The 22,356-nt window shown below is 38.9% G+C and overlaps 2 protein-coding genes and 1 non-coding gene across 3 annotated transcripts; 2 read left to right on the top strand and 1 right to left on the bottom strand.

Annotated features, from left to right (window-relative positions):
- The first annotated feature begins 4,712 nt into the window (after nt 1-4,712).
- TRNAS-GCU (transfer RNA serine (anticodon GCU)) lies at nt 4,713-4,794 on the top strand. The gene has a single exon. It is a non-coding gene; the product is annotated as a tRNA-Ser (tRNA).
- Nucleotides 4,795-5,774: 980 nt separating this feature from the next.
- LOC130987662 (RING-box protein 1a-like) lies at nt 5,775-8,418 on the bottom strand. Its single transcript, XM_057911272.1, has 5 exons — nt 8,166-8,418; nt 8,006-8,056; nt 7,856-7,915; nt 6,199-6,270; nt 5,775-6,112 (listed from the first exon to the last, which is right to left on the bottom strand). The coding sequence occupies exons 1-5, from the start codon at nt 8,320-8,322 to the stop codon at nt 6,075-6,077; spliced, it is 378 nt and encodes a 125-aa protein (XP_057767255.1). The 5' UTR covers nt 8,323-8,418; the 3' UTR covers nt 5,775-6,074.
- A 4,055-nt stretch (nt 8,419-12,473) lies between these two features.
- LOC131009002 (uncharacterized) lies at nt 12,474-15,043 on the top strand. The gene is made up of 10 exons (XM_057936188.1): nt 12,474-12,623; nt 12,710-12,980; nt 13,060-13,180; nt 13,235-13,359; nt 13,447-13,531; nt 13,638-13,761; nt 13,868-13,977; nt 14,105-14,225; nt 14,367-14,600; nt 14,702-15,043. The coding sequence occupies exons 1-10, from the start codon at nt 12,474-12,476 to the stop codon at nt 15,041-15,043; spliced, it is 1,683 nt and encodes a 560-aa protein (XP_057792171.1).
- Nucleotides 15,044-22,356: the final 7,313 nt, after the last annotated feature.

Genomic DNA, 22,356 nt, shown 5'->3' with positions numbered 1-22,356 from the left:
TTTTTAATTGACGCGCCACACATTTATGCCCTTCGCCCCGGGTTGCCGCTACGACACGGCCTCGCATCAGGCCGCGTCTCCAATGCAGCCACCCTTCTTAAGCCACGGATCGACAACTTTCATTTTTTTCTCTCTCTCATCTCTTTTCTTTTAGAAATTGCTCTAAAAGATAATTATAATTATTAAAATTGTCATTAAATTGACCGAAAAAAAGAGCTGATTAGGATTTATGATGTTAAAGAATTAATTCTACTATGTATGTCAATTTTAAAAATAGATCTTTAAAATAACAAAATAATTACAAATGATTTTCTTGAAAATTAAAAAGAAGAAATAATTACAATTGGAAGAATTACGATGCAAAATTCTCAAGCATACATGTATCCTTAGTTGAATCCAAAAGTACCACAAAATCAAAAACATGTGATGTCTTTTAAAAAAAATAGTGAACAGCTCCAAAAAAAAAAATACTAAAGAAGTAATTTCTGTTTCTTTTTTCAACAACATATTAGGGCCAGCAAATAGCAGATAAGTAGATCATCTTTCAGAATATAAAACAAAAAAGAAAGTGAACCAAAAAACCAATAATTTTCTAAAGCTTCCTCTACTTTCAACAAAAACCAAACTGAAATTTGTTTTATATATTATGTTACAATCAGAGCAGTTCTACTTCTGTTGGAAAAACCATATAAGAATAAGAGTATGATCAAAACTGTAAAGAAGGTATAAATTAACTTGAGGAACTACCTCAAATGATAACCCTATATATATATATAGGGTTGGGATCTATGAAGAAGTAATTATATTTCGTTCTGAATAAGTCAATAAATTTACCGAATAAATCACGCGACCGCACGAATAGTTATTTTACTGAATAAACACGTACATTTTTCGTTCATATGCTCGCGTGATTTATTCAGTAAATGTATTGAGTTATTCAGCCTTCGTTGTTTCCTTCTACATTTATCATTCTTTATTGATTCATTCCCTATATATAAATATATATATATATATATATATATATATATCCTTACATAACAAATAAAATCAAGATATTAGCGTTTTATCGATATCTCGTTGTAAATTGTATCAGGGTCCACTGTCAAGATGACCTGCAAAAATGGGTAATAATTTTTTTAGGATAAAGGTTATTAGTACAAAGCAAAATCACATATCCCAAAAGTGAATTATGTGAAATCTTACCTCCATCAAATGACTGTAAGCATTTTCTTCCACTAAACGTCGAACTCTTTTAGTTGTTTTAACTTGTATAAACTTTTCTTCTGATGTATCTCCCATTGGCTGCAAGACGGTTATTACTTCGAATTAACAATAAGTGATTCTAAGAGTAGCAATACCTCAAACAAAACGAATAATGTCTCTATGATGAGAAAGTGGCTGTCGTCATCCTCAAGGTGTCTGGCCAAAGACTTGTTGGCCGTTTCAGCTACATGGGAACCGGACCTATCCATACAAATCTAAAAAAAATCATCCGTAGAGTTTCAAAGAAAAGCACATAGACGGTTGAAAGAGCAGCCTTCAAGAACAATTTTCATAGTGTGGCTAACAATATAATCAATTGCAAGTTCCACTCCTTTAATTTGCCTTTGGCTTCTTCCAATGTAGTACCACATTTAACGGATCGCTCTTTCAAAGTGCAATATACTTTTCCATTGAATCTTGAGTGAGATAAAGATGGGAGTCAGGTTAATGTCATTTGTTGCACTAAAAGGTTGCAACACGTATCCAAACTAAGAACAACTTCAATATGTTCAGGGGTGAGCAAAAACCGAACCGAAATGTAAAACCGAACCGTTTTGGTGCGGTTCGGTCCCGAATCTATTGGTTCGGTTTTCGGTTCGGTTCCGAAAATTAAAAACCGATAAGTTTCGGTTCGGTTTCGGTTTTCAGTTTTTGGTTCGGTTTTAAACCGAACCGAACTGATAAATATTAATATTTTATTATATATTTATATTTTATAATATATATTCAATTTTCTAATTTTTAATTGGTTTATATATTTATATTTTATAATATTTTATATATTTTATAATATATTAATTGGTTTTTTTATAAATTATATATTTATATTTTTACATTATTTTACAGGTTTTTAATTGTTTTTTTTGAAAAAAAAAAGATTTTTTTTTGCATTGGTTCGGTAAACCGAACCGAAACCGACGGTTTTATCGGTTCGGTTTCGGTTTGGTTTGGCACCTCCAATTGGTGCGGTTCGGTTCCAATTTTAACCATCGGTTCGGTTTTCGGTTTTGAATTTTTGGTTCGGTTTTGCACCGAACCGAACCGATGCTCACCCCTAAATATGTTCATGAGTTAATATAATCTGCAGATATTATAAAATTGGCCAAGTCTAACAATTTGTTCAAGATTATATATATTAGTCAATAAAAATATAACAATATCGTTAATGGACTATTTCCTAAATGAAGTAGTGAGCCAACCTCAGGATTAAGTACGTAAAAAGCAAAAGTTTGGCTCAAACTACCAAAATCCTTTCGAAACTATACCAAGTGACAGACAAATGAAAATCATTATAGATATCCATCATTTTTACAAACATTCAGGGATGCAGTAACCATCAAATCTAAACTTCTTGTTCATAAGCTCAAAAAATGAAATAATAAAAACCTTAAAATAAATGTGAGATACCTTAAAACTCCACCAAAGTTCATAAGCTTCCCTATCAACTTCAAAACTTCGCCCATAAACACACATCAAAACCCTGGATTCAACAAAATTAAGAAATTAAACAAGAATTTAAAGAAACTCAAATAGAAAATATAAAAGAAATAGGAGATGATGATGGTAGCTTCTTTATCGATTGGCTGATAAAAGAGGGGACACTGGTGGTTGTTCTTTCTGACGGTGGCGGTCAAACAACGCTGGACTGCTACAATGGGCATCGGCGAGGTCACGACTAGACAATATCATTGATGAAATTAGATGGAAAAATGGTGTTAATGGCGGTGACATTCCTAATGCAGACAACATGTAACAATGGCGAGCGGAGAGCCGGAAGATGAAGAGCAACTCCATTATTCTTTATAAACTAGTGTATTAGACTCGTATAAATTATGTATATACTTTATATCTTCTTTGTCCATATAATGAATGATTAATCAGTTAAAAAATGTAACCGCCATTACTATTTTGAAATGCATCAACGAACATTTTTTAATTTACAATGTGACACTTTTATAAATTTTTAAATAAATTAACTAAATAATCTATATATATTTATATTAGTTACATTGGGTTCTATTAAAAATAAATTAATACTATAACATAAATATAAACACATAATTTGAAATTAAAATATTATAATTACAGAAAAAATAGGAAGAAAAAGGGAATTTTTTTAGTTTTTAAAAAAATATCAATACTTTAAAATATTCTAAATTTAAATTATCATAACATGCTTATTTTATATGGTGTAACATATATCAAATTAATGATAATTTCGTGATCTTTCATTCTGAATATATATTGCATATTTTTATCTAGAACATAATTGCATGATAATGTGTTCATATATACAATTAAATATTTAATATTCAATTCATTCGGTAAAAAAATTATTCAATATTGAATTAGTTCAATTTGTTTAGGGAGATAACAATTGGATTGGGGGTGTAATAAAAATATTCAGTTATGCGTGTGTCGTTTTGAAATAAGTAATCATTTAATATTGCTAATAATTAAGTAATTTTGTTTTATCAAATAGTATTGAATTAGTTTATATTGTTTAGAGGGAGTAAAGTGCCGGCGGTTTTCAAGGCAAATAATGTGGTGATTAATTATTTACTCCAATTCCAATTATATCATTGCAATTGAATTAAATTACATTTATTTTGCTTTTTATATATATAAAGATGGATTGAGAGCAGTTGGAGAAATTGCATTGATTTTTGATAAATTGTCGTTGCTATGGAGATATTGTGAGAGAAGCGTGTGTGAGAGAGAGAGAGAGAGAGAGAATTTTTTTTTGAGAGAATCGTTGTTACTGAGAACATGCCAGAGAAGGGAGAGAATGTGTGAGAGAGAATTTAAAGGGTGTTTTCATATATAATAAATAGATATAGATATAGATACATGTTTAATTTTTATAGTTATCTATTAAATTGGTCAATGTTATGGGTTAGTGGGATATAGTTAATTATATGTGAGTTAAAACTGCCGTTAAATAATTAGTAAGATTCTGTTAAAAATTTAACGCTTAATATTTTTCCGTTAAACTGCTTCTTTATATAATATATAGATTAACTCTAATTTATCTAAGGGTTGTTACTATTTAAATACACCAACTTTCCTTCAATTTTGAATTTTAACATGAATTTTCAATTTTTTATTAAAATGCATGAACTTTAATACTTATTCGATTTTTAACACCGACCCTTATTTCCTCTAAATTAAATATGAGATGACATATTTGAAAGATGATTATGACTCATGGAAGACATGCATTTCATTACAGCGTTGTACTGAAGTGTCGCTGATAAGTTCTAATCATCTTTTCAATATGCCACCTCAGATTTAATAAAAAAGATTTTATGTTAAAATTCAAAATTTGAGGAAAGTTGGTGTATTTAAATAATAATAATCCAATAATAATTTGCATTTCTTACCTATGTTCTAAAAAAGTCCACTGTTTAAGGAAAAATTATATTGTCTTGGAAAAAGGTAACAACATCGTCGCTTTGGCCGAGTGGTTAAGGCGTGTGCCTGCTAAGTACATGGGGTTTCCCCGCGAGAGTTCGAATCTCTCAGGCGACGTTTAATTCTTTTGTTACTTCATAAGGATAGATGACTTGCTCTGTTTCTTTTTGTGTGATGGGAGTATTAAATTTTCCGACCCTCCTTTCAGTCCTAGCAATATATATTCCTATTTGTATTGTTTTAACACAAAAATTTGAGTACAATCAGGTATACCATATAATCGATTTGACCCGCACCGAAAATAGTATTATTTATAAGGTTCGGGTCAAGAGTCGAAGTCGAGTCAGAGTCTAAATGAGGGTGTAACCTAATTGTACGGTAAACCCAGTTATACCCAAGACCATCTCTTTATTTAATGCTCCATCCGTCTCACAAAAACATAAACATTTGTAAGTGAGACGAAGGGTACTTATAAAGTAAATCATTAATTATTAAAGCAGCCATTTCAAAGAGAAAATTATTAAAGCACAGCCTGCTTTTATTATATGAGAGCAGGATAAGAGTAAGGAAGTTCATATGTATACTCTAAATTTTTCAATCTAGCAATTGATAAAATCAGACTTTAAAAGCACAAGTTCTGTTTATCTCACATGTAAAGAAACAAATAATTCTATTCATCCAGTTATTTTACGAAACAATTTTTATGGTTGGCAACTTAGCTATAGAGCCTTCGAGTAGATAAGTTCGGATTTATGAAATCTGTTTGCAAACACTTCTTCAAGCTAATAAGTTCGTATATACGAAATCTGTTTCCAAATTTTATTGTTAGCAACTTAGCTTATATGAAATCTGTTTGCAATCGAATAGTGGTTGTGGATTTTCCTAGTCTCAAAATTAAAACCAAAACCCTTAAGAATCTTGAGATATTAACACTGGCATTTCCACAAACTTACTTTTTTTAGAAAAGAAAGACAGGAATTTCCACCAGACGATTCTATCAACTTCGGCCAGTACTCAAATTATGTATCAAACTTACTAGCAGATCATAAGTCACATATATGTGTAAAAATTACTAAAAAAAGAAAGAAACAAATCAATAGCCAAGAAAGAAATAGAAGTAGATAATCACTTTCCTATATCAGCAATAAGAGAGACATATCCACAAATCATTAGCATAGTATGATGATGCTGATAACTAGCCAGAGTAAAAATGTCAAATGATGTTCTAGTTAGAAAAATAAGGATGCCCAAATGATGCAGAAGGATTCTATACTTCAATGTAAATACGACAGTTCAAGGTTTCCGAATCTCGAATATTTGCCCCAAGAAGAAACTACAGGGATGTTACTTTCTTGAGCAAATGTGAAGGAAGAAGCCAGTGTTCACTCCAACAAACTCTAGTGGCCATACTTCTGAAACTCCCACTCACTGTTATCTGTAAATTATTGTTGAGCGTAAGATACCACCATGGCATAATAATGACATGATTAGGTCTAGTATGCAACATGGAAAACAACTTACCGAGGGGGCAAACTTGGCGAGTCTTAAGCCACCTGCTGATGCAATGGAAGTGGAAAGCATGGTTGCAAACCCCTAGAGAATGAGATGCAAAATAGAAAAGAAATAATTGTAAGAAACTAACACAAGGAGAGGTAGATATAGTAAATAATACCATCCGGGACAATAATTTATACTGGATGAAATATAGTGAAGGCACTGCTAATCTCATTTTTCAAGACCAAAACATAACTTCCTTCTCAAGTTGAACATAAGTTTCCAGCAAAAAAATAGAACCAAGGCTATATATGAAATTTCATTCAGCAGTCATGAAATACCCATACTTAGGCAAAGTTAGAATAAACTTAAGAAATCTTAAGAGCATTTCTATTGAGTGAGATATCAACAAAATGTGAAGATAATGGGCACCACAGACCAACTAATCGAGCAATACAAAAGGAATAGCATCCTCGAAACTTTTATAAATAATGAGAAGGGACAGCAGATATCATAGCATAATCAATAAGCAAATACAACAAAGTATGGATCAAATGTTTCCTCATACTATACTAATTTTTCAAAAACCTCAGATGACACTATCAAGTTTGCTTATCAAACTGTTGCTAGAACCACACATAGTATTAAAGTAATGGTTCCTATCTGTGGCAAGCATAAGTCCAGTCTGCATTATATGCCAAAAAGGAAATATATAAAACAGAAGCAGCATTGCATTTTATCATCTTTAGATTTAGTGGTCTATTAGGCTACACATATCTTTTGGCAATTCTCAATTTGTCAGTAAGTAATAGTAGGAGCTAATTTCAGATGAAAGGAGTATTTTCATAAAGACAAAAGGAAACAAATTCAAAGCAGAAGAGCAACAAGATGCCCATCACCAGTGGAGTTTGAGTTTTGAGTAATGTTTTCACACAGACAATTACCTATTGTGCATCGAGCTTCTTATGGCCACAGGTAGCTATTAATGGAGTTTCACTAAGTAAGTTGTTATGATCAACCTTTTGTAGGGATTGTGAAGTATACTAGTACTAGGGCAAATCTGAAACTAGTAGATGTAGGATTATGAAAAAAATAATGACTATAAAGGTTGGTGGTTCTTTAACGTTTTGGCACTTTATATGCAATCATGTGAAAAGGCAAGATTAACATCGCTCGGTTGATCTTAACAGCAAACCATTATCCAAATTCTTAATTTACTCTCATGTAGTTTTCCTTTCTCAATGACTCGTCTAAAACTCAGGACAAATTTAGCCTCCAATAGATAGTCTCTTCAGTTCATCAACAATTGATATTTATACCAATACTTGAATAATGAGTACAAGCCCCAGGTTATATATAATCCAATCTAATAATATAATGCTTCGTGTACTGTGGTGAATAAGGATGGTCCTGGATAGCCCAAACAGGATATGATTTATTCATTCCTTTCTTCTTAATGCATCAAAACACGCAGATGATATATTTATCATATCATTAACCTATTACTAAATTACAAATTCTCAAAATAAACAATAGGTTGGGGGTTTGAGTCACCAAAATGGGGAATAATATGATACTCTTTTTAAAGGAAAAAAAAAAGTAAACAAGGCCTAAAAGTAAACAAATGTAAACAAAGGGATGCAAGAGAGTAAAAGATTGTAAAGACTGAAATGTCGCAACATACCCCAAGCAACCGTGCATTCCTCGCTCGTCGCACTAGCTTGATTAGCTTGGCACTCGATGCCTAATCACAAAAATCACGAAAACTAAACAAAACGGATCGAAGCGAAGCTTTTTTGGGGAAAAAAAGACAAACAGGAAAAAGGAGACGTACATAGATCCATTATATGGTTCCTGCAAATAGCACAATTATCGACCACGATATCTGCAACAGTACGAATTAGGGTTTATCCATCCCGATTGCACAAAACAAACTCCCAGTCGCATATGCTCACAATAAATCTGTAGAAATAGGAGTAGAAATAAAATAATACCCCAAGCCCAGAGCGAGACGGCGTTCCACTTTTTAATCTCAAATTTCTTGGATTTTTTGGAGGACTGCGGCGGCTGTGGCGTGGTGTTGGAAGGGCCGGCGCCGGATGAGCCCTCTCCAGCCGGAACCATGTTGACGTCGGTGTCGAGCGTCGCCATCTCTACTTGGGTAAAGGTAGCTGTGTTTGCGTGTGCAGAATTATTTGGTTGCAGTATATATATCTGTCTCGTAATAATGGTAAAATATGAGAATGGAGTTTCATTTCCTATAAATTACCCACTTTTTTACCTCCAAAATTAAATTGCAGTGATTTTTCGAAAAAAATAAAAAATAAAAAATGAAGTGTGTAGTACAGTAGTTCACTAGTTCTTCTTATTTTGTGGACGACATGATATTTAAGAAAACGATGAATAATAGAAAGATGAATAGTAATGGGTATTATTATAAGTGAGTATTATTATGAGTGGAGTTTGAATTCCATTATTATTGTGCGTTAAGTTTATAATCTCTATTATTATAAATAAAAGTGATAAAAGATATTATGAACGGATCAAAATGACAAAAGTGACAAAGAAATTATGAATGGAGGGAGTAACAAATTGATGGCTCGTTTGTTACGTCTGATTAGGATATATAATAATTACCTAACACAAATAAGAAAAATATGATGTACTGTAGCACTACTCTCATATCTTATTTAATCTATTTATTATCTAAAGGCAGGATAGTTTTTACAAAAATACATAGTGAATTAGTGTAAAAACACCACACAGTTTCCCGCCTTTTATTTTTAGCCTCACAATTTTTTTTTGTTTTGCGTGATATATGTATTGTGTGCTGCATGTGCAGAAATACATGTAATACACTAATTAATGCTCATTTAATGTTGCTACAGCCTGCACATTGTTGGGCTCGAGAAAGGACTCTCTCTATACATCTCCATATTTTTTTGTCTTCTCCGATAAATACTCATTATCATCATTCTCCGAAAATAAGACTAAAGTAAATATTTTTACTATTCCACATGGGTGCATTTAATGTTTACACTGTTCAACATATCTTTTTTCAGCTTTTTTTTTACAATTGCTGCCATACCTTATATAATATAAATATATAATATACAAGTATACATTTAAAACTATAAATTGAAGGGCTCAAGACAAGTATTGCAGAGCACCATTGATACAAAACTTAGCCTCCAAGATATCTTCTTTATATTTTCCCTCTCACGAGCCATTTTTCTCTTCATGCTTCTCTTCCTTTTTTCTTTTGTTTTCGGCAGCTTCCATTTTTCTCTGTATGCTTCTCTTTCTTTTTTTCTTGTTTCAATGTGTGTAGCAACTCTCTTTCTTTTTCAACAGTTTCTTGCTTATATGTGTGCAGCAGCTCACTTTCTTTTTTGCTCCTCTTCTTTTCTTTGGCAACTTCTTGATTCAGTATCTGCACGTTCTATTTTTTGTCAGCAGATTCAAGAAGCTTCTTTTCTATCTTTAATGTTGGCAAATTCTTGCTTCAATGTCTATAATTTCTTTTCTCTAAGCTTCTAGCTTTCGTTTTTTCATTTCTTCATAAAAGCTTGCATCAAATTGTGCATCTTTTTGACTTTCTGTATCTATACTTTGGTTTATAATAGCATCTTACATCATTTTATTTCTTCTCTCTCTTTGTGTGTTTCTGTACCTATTTTATGTGTATCTTTTTGTTTTGTATTTCTGCATCTTTTTGCGCTGTCTTTATATAACTATTTTATGTTGTTGGGAATCTTCGCCTAGCCAGGGTTACACAAAGCAGAGAAGTGAAGGCAGAGCAGAGCAGCGAAGTCGGGTGCAGAGCAGCGAAGTTTCCCGCCGAGCAGCGAAGTCGTGTGCCGAGCAGCGAAGTCGTGTGCAGAGCAGCGAAGGCAGGTGCAGAGCAGCGAAGTCGTGTGCCGAGCAGCGAACTCGAAGATTCTCAGCAGAGCAGAGAAGTCGAAGTGACAGACATGAGAGAAACTTATACTGAATACGTTGTATACATTAGTCAGGCAATTTTTTGTACAAAATCTCATACAACAGCCATTTTTAGTAGCACAAGTTGTATACATTAGTCAGAAGTCAAATGAAAAATGAGAACTTCTATTTCTGTTTTGTATATTAGAAGTCTATTCATAACTTAGAAGGTAAATTATTACTACAAAAAAGTATACGATTCAAGCTTGCAGACCAAAGTAAAAAATACTATCAACTATACAGAACAAAGTAAATCATCACAACTTAAAATTATACAATTTTTATTTTAAAAAAACTAAAATAATTCAAAATCATATTCATTTAAGTTTATCAAAAGACATTAAGATAAGCTACCTAGCTGGTAAAACAGTAATTTTTTTCTAAAGAAATACGAAGAAAACAGAAACATATGATAAAACAATAATCAATACTTAGTGTGATTCCTTGAGAGCACAGGCGCAAACAAGGAGGGGGCCTCAAAGGAAAGCCCAAAAAAATGGAAAAACCAAGTATGATTCCTCTGGCCAGTATGATTCCTCTGGCGAGTATGATTCCTCTGACAAGTGTGATTCCTCTGACGAGTTTGATTCCTCTTGCGAGTGTGATTCCTCTGGCGAGTGTGATTCCTCTGGCGAGGGTGATTCCTCCGGCGAGTATGATTCCTCCGGCGAGTGTGATTCCTCTGACGAGTGTGATTCCTCTGGCCAGTGTAATTCCTCTGGCGAATGTTATTTATCTGGTGAGTATGATTCCTCTGGCGAGTCTGATTCCTCTGGTGACTGTTATTCCTCTGGCGAGTCTGATTCCTCTGGTGAGTGTTATTCATCTGGCGATTATGATTCCTCTGACGAAAGCTATCTCACTGCTCCCCGTGATTCCCCTGGTAAAGTCATTTCTCTGTTCCGCATATATTACTCCTCATCAACTTCTGCTGCACTGGAGGACTCGGCCTCGCTGACCTTGATTCCTCTGGCGCCCGACACCGCTGGCCACAATTCCTCTGGCTCCTTGCAGACTCGATCCCACTGGCCTCGATTCCTCTGGCGCCCGACGCCGCTGCACTGGAGGACTCGGCCTCGCTGGCCTTGATTCCTCTGGCGCCCAACTCCGCTGGTTTCAATTCCTCTGGCGCCTTGGATACTCGATCCCGCTGGCCTCGATTCCATTGGTGCCCGCTTCCGCTGCACTGGAGGACTCGGCCCCGCTGGCCTCGATTCCTCTAGTGCCCGGCACCGCTGGCCACGATTTCTCTAGCTCCTCGGAGACTCGATCCCCCTGGCGCCCGACTCCGCTGCACTGGAGGACTTGGCCCCGCTGGCCTCGATTCCTCTGATGCCCGTCTCCGCTGGTCCTCGATTCCTCTGGCACCTTGGAGACTCGATCCCACTGGCCTCGATTCCTCTGGCGAGTGTGATTCCTCTGGCGAGTGTGATTCCTCTGGTGAGTATGATTCATCTGGCGAATGTTATTTATCTGGTGAGTATGATTCCTCTAGCGAGTCTGATTCCTCTGGCGAATGTTATTCCTCTGGCGAGTATGATTCCTCTGTCGAAAGCTATGTCGCTGCTCCCCGTGATTCCCCTGGTAAACTCATTCCTCTGTTCCGCATATACTTTTTCATTCCCGGGAAACAATTTGGAAGTATATACTTTTTTTCTATTTTATTACTGCTCATTTTATTAATATATACTTTTTTTTGTATGTTATACTTTAATATAAATACAATTCGAGACACACAGTTTCCAGGCTTTTATTTTTAGCCTCACAAATTTTTTTTGTTTTGCGTGATATATGTATATGTATTTTGTGTGGGCTTGCATGTGCACTAATTAATGCTGATATTTATTATACGAATCTTAGAGAAAGATTTCCTTTTTTTTAAGTTCAATTTTTTTCTTCCAAATTTGTACTATAGCCGCCATTTCTTAGTGCCTCAATTAATAAATTCTTTTGGTCACTGACGTTGCAACAGATGAATAACTTTATAGAGCATTTCTTAGCGCCTGAATTTAAAATTAACTGTACAGAGCATTTATTATGATAGAGAAAAAAAACATGGTCAGACTGAAATGCATTTATGATGATAGAAAAAAAGCATGGTCAAATTGAAATTGTACACACAAGTTTAGCTAGGCAACCCCATAAAATCTGCATTGAAGATTTGATCTTGATATTTACATGTAATAAGAACACTATTTGAAGAACTTTGATGATGGTTTTGTGGGTCTCGAGGTAAGCTGCAGAAATACATGTAATACAAGTGTAAGAAATTTGCCTATAAATATAACCTGCATTTTGCAATAAATGCACAAGCAACAAATATGTCTTCCATGTTTTCTATGTTGAAAGATCTTCATCCTTCTGTAACAACATCAGTGATAAAAGTGAGAGTGGTTCGTGCTTATGAAGTGCCTTTCAATGGCAATGCTGCTGATATTATGAGTTTGGAGTGCATATTTCATGATGCAGAGGTGAGCATTTGTGTATATTTCATAAGATAATTCTATGATGACAGATAATGTATGTATGTGCTGATAATTTCTTTTTTTCTTTGCAGGGTTCAAAAATTCATGCATCTTTTGGAAGAGCTGTGCTAAGAACTATTGCAGTGAATATCAGTGAAGGAAACTGTTATGTCATGCAGAAATTTTACACAAGGCCAAATCATATGCGTTATAAAACGACTAATCATGCATTTCGCTTAACTATGACTCAGAAAACTCAAATTTATCAAGTGATTGATGATGAGTTTCCATTTCATATGTTTTCGTTGAAGCCATTTCCTGAAATTTCAACTATTGAGAATTTACATGATGAAGCACTGTTTGGTAATGTTTTGTAAAATTTGTGCTAGCATTGTTTTTTTTAAGAAAATTTCGTGATGGGAGTTTAATATGTTTGTTGCAGATGTTGTAGGAGTTGTTGTTGACAGTGGAGGTGTGGTTAATCAGCCTAACGCAAAGATGATGGAGTTAAAGTTGGAAGATGAAAAGTATTATTCAATCATATTGTCTATTCTTGAGCTTCTGTAAGTTATGTTATTTTCTGTGAAGAATGATATGATTTTATTTGAAAATTGCAGTCAGAATGTTATCATATGCACCCTTTGGGAAGATTTTGTTGATCAGTTTTTGGCACAAGTTGATGGATATGTTCAACAAATTTCAGTTATTGTGGTTCAGTTTTGCAGGCCACATCTGTACAAGGGTATGAGAATGTATTTATTAAATTTAATGTATGGTTTATATTTATTGAGTGTTATTTTTATTGTGTTTGAATTACATCTATATGCAGGCCAAGTGCGCATATCTACATCATTCAATGTTTCTAAAGTCACACTAAACAAGGGCCTTCCAGAGATCAATGAAATGAGGCAGAGGTTAAAGTTATTACCAGTTAATTTTCTATATTTTTTTGAAGTTTTAATGTGACAAGGTGACCAAAACTCAAGTTCAAGTGTTTTTAAATTTTTTTGTGTGTTTTAGGATTTTTGGAGTGCAAAGGTTCATTGAGACTATAAACTTAACTTTTAAGGTTGAGCCTAAGAAATTGGTGGATGAGAATGAAATCATGGATGTGAAGAGCATTGAAGATGTTTTCTGCTTGGAGGTTTGTTTATCTGCAGCATGCTCTTAGTTATCATTAGTTTTATACTATAGTATGTGTATTTAATGAGTTAAAAAACCTGTAGTTTTTATCATTCTGTGATGCACAGGATGGGTGTTACTGGATTTGTGGTAGGATTGATCATATTGAATCAAATGGTGATTGGTTTTACTTGGCCTGCAAGCGTTGTTCAAAGAAAGTTGTGAAGGTGGAGCAGAGGTTCTTTTGTGATCGTTGTAACAAATACGATGGGGTGCCTTCGAAGAAGTAAGGTTTAGATAGTTTGGTATTGAATATAAGCTATTTGTGATTATTAATTATTAATTATTATTATTTGTTGGCACAGATTCATGATTAGGGTAAATGTGGTTGATGCAACAAGCAATGCAACATTGCTACTGTGGGATAGGGAGTGTGTTCAACTCATTGGCAAAAGAGCTTGGGAAGTTGATGTTTCTACTGCTGTGGTAAATTTAAAGTGTTTTTGCTGCTTGGCAAATATATTTTTGAGATTGTTGGATAAACATCTTGGGAAGATGAAGTTTTAAAGTTCTATGAGTTCCTGTTTGTGTGTGCTTTAATTTGTTAAGTACTACTTATTATTTCAGGTGGATGGAATCCCTAAAGAAATAGAAAACAAACTGCTAGAGAAGTTTGTTTTATTCAAAGTGCAAATGAGAAATGATGCTGACTTCCGGTTGGATCAACCCTATACTATCAACAAAGTTTGTGTGACTCCTGAAATTGTGGAGAAGTTTGCTTCAAAAATCATGGAAAGTCAGACTGAGAACTCTGCAGCAAATGAGTCACTTACTGATTTAGCATTTGGATATGATGTGAAGGTATACATTATTCAATGTTTATTTCGTTTGTGCATATGAGCAATCCTGTTAGTTACATTGTTTTATAAAAATAACTAATTGGTTATAATTTCCTACTGTAGGAATCTCAAAGTCAGCGTATCAAAACATTCCCTGAAGAACTTGATGAGATTTTGGTGAAAGATGAAGAACTTGATGACAGTTTGGAGAGAGGAGCATGGATTACTGAATCTGGGAAAAGAGGGCTGGAGGAGTTGTCTGATGATGGTGTGTTTCTGAAGAACAGTTTGGAGAGAGGAGCAGGGATTATTAAATCTGGGGAAAGAGGGCTGGAGGAGTTGTCTGATGATGGTGTGTTTCTAAAAAAATTGAAGAAGGAGAAGGATGGTGTGTTTCTGAAGAAAGTTAAGAAGGAGAAGGCGGATGGTGTGTTTCTAAAGAAAGTGAAGAAGGAGAAGGAGTGATCCTTATGAGATAGCCCTTGATTTTTTGAGAACTTAATTACTTAGTGGATGCTTATCTTACAGTCTTTGTAATTATTAAGTACTAATAGTTTCTGTAGTGTTTGACTTTTGAGCTCAAAGCTTATAGTATGTGGTGTTTAACGAAACCAACACCTAAACTATAAGACATAAAGTGTAGACTATACCTAGTAACGTCGATCGGAAAGAGTAATAATCGGAGAATTGAACACGAGAGCAAAATGTAGCTGTTGTATTCAAAAGCGAGTGATAGCGTAAAAAATGTAATACACGAGCACGAGGCCTATTTATAGATTACAATTGAGGGTAAAAAGGTAAAATCGATGCTAGTGCATGCGTTTGACGTGATTGAAGGGTATATCAGGAATTTCATCTTCACGCGGGAAAATCCTCCGCGTCTTTGGCGATCCTTCTGAAAGAGGCGATCTCTCTGGCACGAATGACTTCCCTGGCGTGGAGGACTTCTCTGACGTGGATGACCTCTCTGGCGTGGAGGATTTCTCTGACGTTGATGACTTCTCTGGCGTGGAGGACTTCTCTGACGTGGATGACTTCTCTGGCGTGGAGGACTTCTCTGGCAATGGTGACTTCTCTGAGGGGGATGACTTCTCTGATGATGGTGACCTCTCTGATGGAATTGACTTCTCTGATGAGTGTATCTCTTCTATCATATTCGTCCCGCCAGTGGGGTCGATTCCTCTGATTTGTATTCTTTCCCTAATCTGCACATATTACTCCTCATCAACCACTCCCCCCTCTAGTCTGGTTGAACCGGGTATTCTTCGTGTTCAACCATTGTAGTATTGTTAAAGCTGGTGCTATGATGTTTTCCCTGATCCCTGCAAGTCATGAAGATATAAACACTCTAATATTTTACGAAAATAAAGGTAAGTCCTGTAAGTTGCCCTCTGGTGTTTTTGTCACTCCCCCCCTGGTCTGGCTAGTTCACTTCTGGAATAGTGTAACTAGTCAGAGGATTCGCCCGCATGGATGACGTCACCTGCATTAAATGCCTGCCCGATCTACAGTGCTTTTTTCCGTACCCCGAGGTTACTTTTTAGCCTTTGCGTCTTTTCGCCTTTCCGTAGGGATTTTTAGCCGTCGATTTATTTCCGTATGCCACGTGTCGTTCATCCCGCATGTTGGTAGTTGCCCGCGTATATTTTTACTTAGTCGGTTCGAACTCCCATTTTTCACTATTCTTCTTCTCCAGTTTTCTCAAATTCTTCTATCTGCAAATTTCGGCGATTCTCTCCCTGTTCCGGCGTATTTCCCGTGATATCACCGCTCCTGGTTTTTACCGTCCATTTTTCTCTGCCCTAGGTAATTTGCGTATCCTTTTTCTTCCCCATTATTTGTGATCAGTGTAAGCAGTTTTGAAGTTTGTTGGTGCTCTGATTGAGCGTGTTAGAAAACCCTAGGATTGGTATTTCTGATAATGGCCTCTACTTCCGCTCCTCAGCTCTCGCATTCGCCTTCCCCCTCCCCCCAAGCTTCTTCATCTTCCTCCCCCCAACTCCAGGATCTCGAGAGCCTCCCTTCCCCCTCTGCCTCTTATGATTCCCAAACTGTCCCCAGTTCTTCTCAGCCTAAGAAAAGGGGTAAGAAGACACCCCAACCCCCCAAGTGTATTCCTGAATCACGCCTCAGTGTCGCGGAGATGGATAAAATGCGACGCAAGTGTCGTTGCCCCCTAGGTTTACAATTTATCGCCTTTTCCAAAGACTCGACCCCTCCGGAAAAGCTCTATGACCATAAGACAGTGGCTATCTGGAAAGCCCAGATAGATGCTGGTTTAAGACTTCCTCCTCCTCCTTTCTTGGCCGAAGTTTGCAATTACTACCGTATTCCCTTTTACCAGCTTACTCCCTCTGCCATCCGGAGATTGTACGCTTTTCACATTCTTTGCCGCTTCCATGGTGTTGGAGATACTGCCAAGTTATTCTTTCAGACCCAGTCGCTTCGTATGCAGAACAGCCCTCTGTATAGTTTTGCTAGTCTTAAGAAGTATCCCACCACCTTTCTTTCCTCCCTAAACTCTCATGACAAAAATTTCTTGTTCCAATACTGTTATGTGCGTACTCTTTCGGGTTCTTGGCGCGAGTATTTCGTTTCGGAGCTGCAATGGCATAACCCTCGTACCTCCTATAAACCGGCCTCTCCCGGTGCCCCTTCCACCTTTGATTTGGGGGTTATAGCTCATCTTAATATGATGAACAAAGTTCAGCCTTTAGACTGTAAATACCTGGCTGAGAACAATTCGGCTCTGGCTCACAATGGCCTGTTTCCCCTATATCCACAGAAATCAATAGGTAAAAAATATGAGTTAGAAAAATATGTTAACTTCTGTTACCCTGATGTTAATGGTATAGCATTTTGATTTTGCAGACATGTCTTGGAGAATCAAGTGCGGGGGCAAATTGCCTGATATTACTGCTCCTACTCCCAGTGGGGAACATGGCTCGGGGAGTGTTGTTTCCAGGACGTCCCTATCAGAACAGCCGACTGGGGGCGAGCTGATCGCCGTTCCCTCTGTAGTAGAAATCTCAGAAGGAAATGTGGAGGTCTCACGCCCATTTGATGCAGAGGAGACTGATGCGGGCGCTCTTGTTCGTGGGAGCAAACGTCCCAGTACTGGTGATGCATCTGGCATGTGTGAAGAAGATATCCAGATTGTAGATATTACTGATGAAATTCCTTCACCCGACTCGGCCCCCGGTGTCACCCTTGCAGAGCTTTCGAAGAAAAGGAAAAGGGGCTCTCTGATCTCTGTGGGTGAGAAGGAAAAACAGGAGGGCTTGAGGAAGGCCGGCAAGTCCCAGGAGCCAGCAAAGAAGTCTGTTGGTGACTCGAAGGTCCTCTCCTCTGCAGTGGAGAAGGGCAAGGGACCAGCAAAGAGGTCTGCTGGTGGTTCGAAGATTCCCGCTTCTGCCGGGGGAAAGGGCAAGGGGAAAGCTGTGGTGCTCTCTGCTGATGAACCAGAGGATGTTGTCCCTGGGCCGATTTCGAGTCTGTCGGGTCAAAGGCTAATTGATGCCTTGCTAGCTCGTGTCCACTCAAAAGACCAGGAGAAAGTGGAGAAATTGCCCCGGGGGGTTTTAGCTACTCAGTTGTGCCAGTTGGCTCTTCAGGTACCTTGTCTCTTATACCTTTATCATAGAAAGAAAAACGAAGTTACTAACTTTTTTGTTGTTTTGTCGGAACCCATTTTGTTTTCTTGCAGGGGAGGCTCGGATGTGGGGGGCTGTTAAGTGTATCCACGACTATGACATGTCAGAGAAAGAGAGAGAGGAGGAGCAAGCGGACGTCGCCAAGCGCGATGATGATGTCGCTGGAGTGGTGGAACGTCTGAGTAAGGCTGAGGCAGAAATTGCTGAGTTGAAGGCTCAGCTGGCCCAATCGGAAGTGGAGAAGTCCTCCTTGGTTTCCGAATTGACCAGGACGACCAAGGAAGGTCATGAGAACCTTGCCAGGTTCAAGGCGGGATATGAAAAAGCTTACAAGGAGACCAGGCGTGGTTGGAAGGAGACACTTATAGAGGCTCAAAATCGTGCCCACGAGATCAACGCTTGGAATATTTCTTGTCTCCGCAGGGTCAGCACTTCCTAGGAGTGATGCCAGAGGGCACTCTGGAGGCTTTTAAAAAGACTCCTGAATACCTAGAGGATTTTGGGCCCCTTTTTGCTTACGTGATAGAGCGTACTGCTACCAAGGCACTAGAGATGGCGGGAGCCACCCCGGAGCAACTCGCTTCCTTGAATTTCCGAACCCTGATGGATAACCTTAAGGATGAGGAAATAAATGAATTGATGGGGATCCCTGCAAATTCTCCAGGGAAACCAGAGTGGTGGTATCCAGTGCTGGAGAAGGCCATTCCCTATTTTACTCTTGGGATTGGATTTGACTCATTGCCCTCTGCTCCCCTGTATATGCCTGCTTTCTCTGCTTCCCTGGTACGCTTTGTGAACCGGCTGCGGGATCCTACTGGCAAGGGCACCCGGTCATTTTCTCAGTTCAGCATGGAACCTCCCCTGCCCTCTGATTTAGCGCCTTTAGCTTTCTCCGATTCTGCCTCCTCCTTTGCTGCGGTGGATCAGCTGTTTGATCTGTATAGGGATGAGACTTTATATGTGCAGGAAGCTGCGAAGCTGTTGGATTTGGGAGCTCGTCTTCCCAAAGTGAAAGAGATCGGCATGCTGCCTGTGTTTACAGAGGGAACCTCTGCTAGCCAGATCCCTGCCAGTGGTGTTCCTCCTCCAGTATCCTCTGCCTCTGCTCCTGCTTCCTCTACTTCTCCTGAAGATGCCTCCATCCCTCCTACCTAATTTGATAATAATTTTTGTAACTCTTTATTTTGTACAAACTGAATACTTTACCTCCGATTTTTGGTGTACAGCTGTGCCTCCTTGGCACGTTTTTTATGAAACTTCTTTTCCGCTTATGTCGCTTTTTTCCCTTTGTTCTTTGTGTTGTTTTTGTTGCTTTCACGTTCATGTTGAATCTGTGCTTGGCTTGGTTTAGCTCATCATGCTTGTTGTCGGTGTTTCTTTGATTTTCTCCTTCGAGATTTCTCTGATTTCCGCTGTGGGGGTTCTGTTGATTCCTTCGGACAAGAGCTTTGGTTGATTCTTTTGGAAAGGATTTCACCGCCTCCTCTGACGAGGATTTGATTGATTTCTCTGGAAAGGATTTCTCCGCCTCCTCTGATGAGGATTTGGTTGATTTCTCTGGAAAAGATTTCACCGCCTCCTCTGACGAGGATTTGGTTGATTTCTCTGGAAAGGATTTCACCGCCTCCTCTGACGAGGATTTGGTTGATTTCTCTGGAGAGGATTCCACCGCCTCCTCTGGCGAGGATTTGGTTGCTTTCTCTGTCACATGATTTCGCGATTCCCATCCAAGCTGCTTCCCATCCGAGCTGCCTCCCATCCAAGCTGCTTCCCATCCAAGCTGCTTCCCATCCAGGCTTGAGCACTCTGCGCGGAGCATGGAGGACCCGGGGGGTGCAACCAACTTTCGCGGCTTACGATTAAATAGTAACCCTCTGCGCGGAGCATGGAGGACCCGGGGGGTGCAACCAACTTTCGCGGCTTACGATTAAATAGTAACCCTCTGCGTGGAGCATGGAAGGCCCGGGTGGCACGACCAACTTTCACGGCTTACGATTAAATAGTAACCCTCTGCGTGGAGCATGGAAGGCCCGGGTGGCACGACCAACTTTCACGGCTTACGATTAAATAGTAACCCTCTGCGTGGAGCATGGAAGGCCCGGGTGGCACGACCAACTTTCACGGCTTACGATTAAATAGTAACCCTCTGCGTGGAGCATGGAAGGCCCGGGTGGCACGACCAACTTTCACGGCTTACGATTAAATAGTAACCCTCTGCGTGGAGCATGGAAGGCCCGGGTGGCACGACCAACTTTCACGGCTTACGATTAAATAGTAACCCCCTGCACGGAGCATGGAAAACCCGGGGGGTGCGACCAGCTTTCGTGACTTACGGTTAAGGACAACCTCTGCGCGGAGCATGGAGGACCCGGGGGGTGTAACCAACTTTCGCGGCTAACGATTATGTGCCACCTCTGCGCAGAGCATGGAAGGCCCGGATGGCACGACCAACTTTCGCGGCTTACGATTGAAAGAACACCCTGCACGGAGCGTGGAAAACCCGGGGGGTGTGACCAGCTTTCGTGACTTACGGTTAAGGACAACCTCTGCGCGGAGCATGGAGGACCCGGGGGGTGTAACCAACTTTCGCGGCTTACGATTATGTGCCACCTCTGCGCGGAGCATGGAAGGCCCGGATGGCACGACCAACTTTCGCGGCTTACGATTGAAAGAACACCCTGCACGGAGCGTGGAAAACCCGGGGGGTGTGACCAGCTTTCGTGACTTACGGTTAAGGACAACCTCTGCGCGGAGCATGGAGGACCCGGGGGGTGTAACCAACTTTCGCGGCTTACGATAATGTGCCACCTCTGCGCGGAGCATGGAAGGCCCGGATGGCACGACCAACTTTCGCGGCTTACGATTAAATAGTATCCCTCCCTCTGCGCGGAGCATGGAAGGCCCGGATGGCACAACCAACTTTCGCGGCTTACGAGCGCTTCCCTCTGCTTTGCTGGAGCGTGATCCCTCTATTTTTCCCTTTACTTGTTGAGAAGTCATTTTTGAATTTGAAAATTGAGGACTACGGGTATACACCCTACTCCCCCCTCTGGTGACATGTGCAATACTCTGTTATGAACATGTTGGCCCGATTATTCCTTACTCCGTTTTCAGCCCATAAACTCGCGTGGGCCCATTATCTCTTAGCCCATTTCTTAAGCCCAGTATCGCCTCTATATATACTCTTCCCCCTTCGCGGTCTAGGTTATAATTCCTCATTTCTTTTCCTCCGTCCCGAACTGCTCTCCTTTCCAACCCTAGATCTGCCAACCTTTTGCCTCTCTTGTTATGTATCTTTCCCCATCTTGGTTGTAAAGCACTCAGGTAAGGGAAGTTCCCCTCTGAACACTCACATCCCTAAAGGCTCCGCCTTTTCCTCTGTATTTCTGGTGCAGATCTCTAACTTTGTGGTTGTAATGAGCGGACTTCCCGTACTTGAGAGCATTATTGCCGTGTTTCTCAGATCTGGACGTTGATTCTCCGGATCCGGGCGTTGATTCCCCAGATCTGGGCGTTGGTTTGCTCCTTTTCTGTATTCCTTCTCTGTAGCATTTTGACTTGTTATTTTTCTGGATATTCTGCAGGCGTGTGGTGGAGCTGAAGTAGATCTGAGAAATGAGCATGTCCCGGCAGCGAAAGAGAACTCGAAGTGTTGGATCGTGGAAGAAGAGACGTCAATCCCTGATGCTTGCTTTCCCTTTGACCTGCTAAGAAGCAGTTTTTGTATTTGTTTCTCCCTTGTCCTGCTAAGAAGCAGTTTGCATTTTGAATTTAAAAATTAGGGATTACGGGTATACACCCTACTCCCCCCTCTGGTGACATGTGCAGTGCTCTGCACGAACATGTTAAGTAGCATATGTAATGTAAGAAAGCAAGAATTGAAATAAATGAAACGACACAAGGGAATTCCCTAGAACCACATATCTGTTTTATTGATATTATGGCCCCGGACCTCGTTAAAACCCCTGTGGGGAAAAAGAGTATCCGGTCTACAAGTGATTATTCCTGCTAAGAAGCAGTTATACATAGAACCTTTTGAGTGTGTTTATATTCCATGGCCTGGGGAGAGCTCTGCCGTCTGAATCCGACAATATGTACGCTCCCCCACCCAAGACCTCTGTGATT

The sequence above is a fragment of the Salvia miltiorrhiza genome, chromosome 1, assembly GCF_028751815.1.
Source record: "Salvia miltiorrhiza cultivar Shanhuang (shh) chromosome 1, IMPLAD_Smil_shh, whole genome shotgun sequence".
NCBI classification, from domain to species: Eukaryota; Viridiplantae; Streptophyta; class Magnoliopsida; order Lamiales; family Lamiaceae; genus Salvia; species Salvia miltiorrhiza.
This window is presented reverse-complemented; position numbering and strand designations above follow the sequence as displayed.

Coding starts and splice junctions, on each gene's coding strand:
- LOC130987662 (XM_057911272.1), bottom strand. CDS start 8,322: ATGGCGACGCTCGACACCGACGTCAACATGGTTCCGGCTGGAGAGGGC. Junction 8,057..8,165: donor CGTCTCGCTCTGGGCTTGGG/GTATTATTTTAT, acceptor GTACTGTTGCAG/ATATCGTGGTCGATAATTGT. Junction 6,271..7,855: donor GGAATGCACGGTTGCTTGGG/GTATGTTGCGAC, acceptor CTCATTCTCTAG/GGGTTTGCAACCATGCTTTC.
- LOC131009002 (XM_057936188.1), top strand. CDS start 12,474: ATGTCTTCCATGTTTTCTATGTTGAAAGATCTTCATCCTTCTGTAACA. Junction 12,981..13,059: donor ACATGATGAAGCACTGTTTG/GTAATGTTTTGT, acceptor TGTTTGTTGCAG/ATGTTGTAGGAGTTGTTGTT. Junction 13,181..13,234: donor TTGTCTATTCTTGAGCTTCT/GTAAGTTATGTT, acceptor TGAAAATTGCAG/TCAGAATGTTATCATATGCA.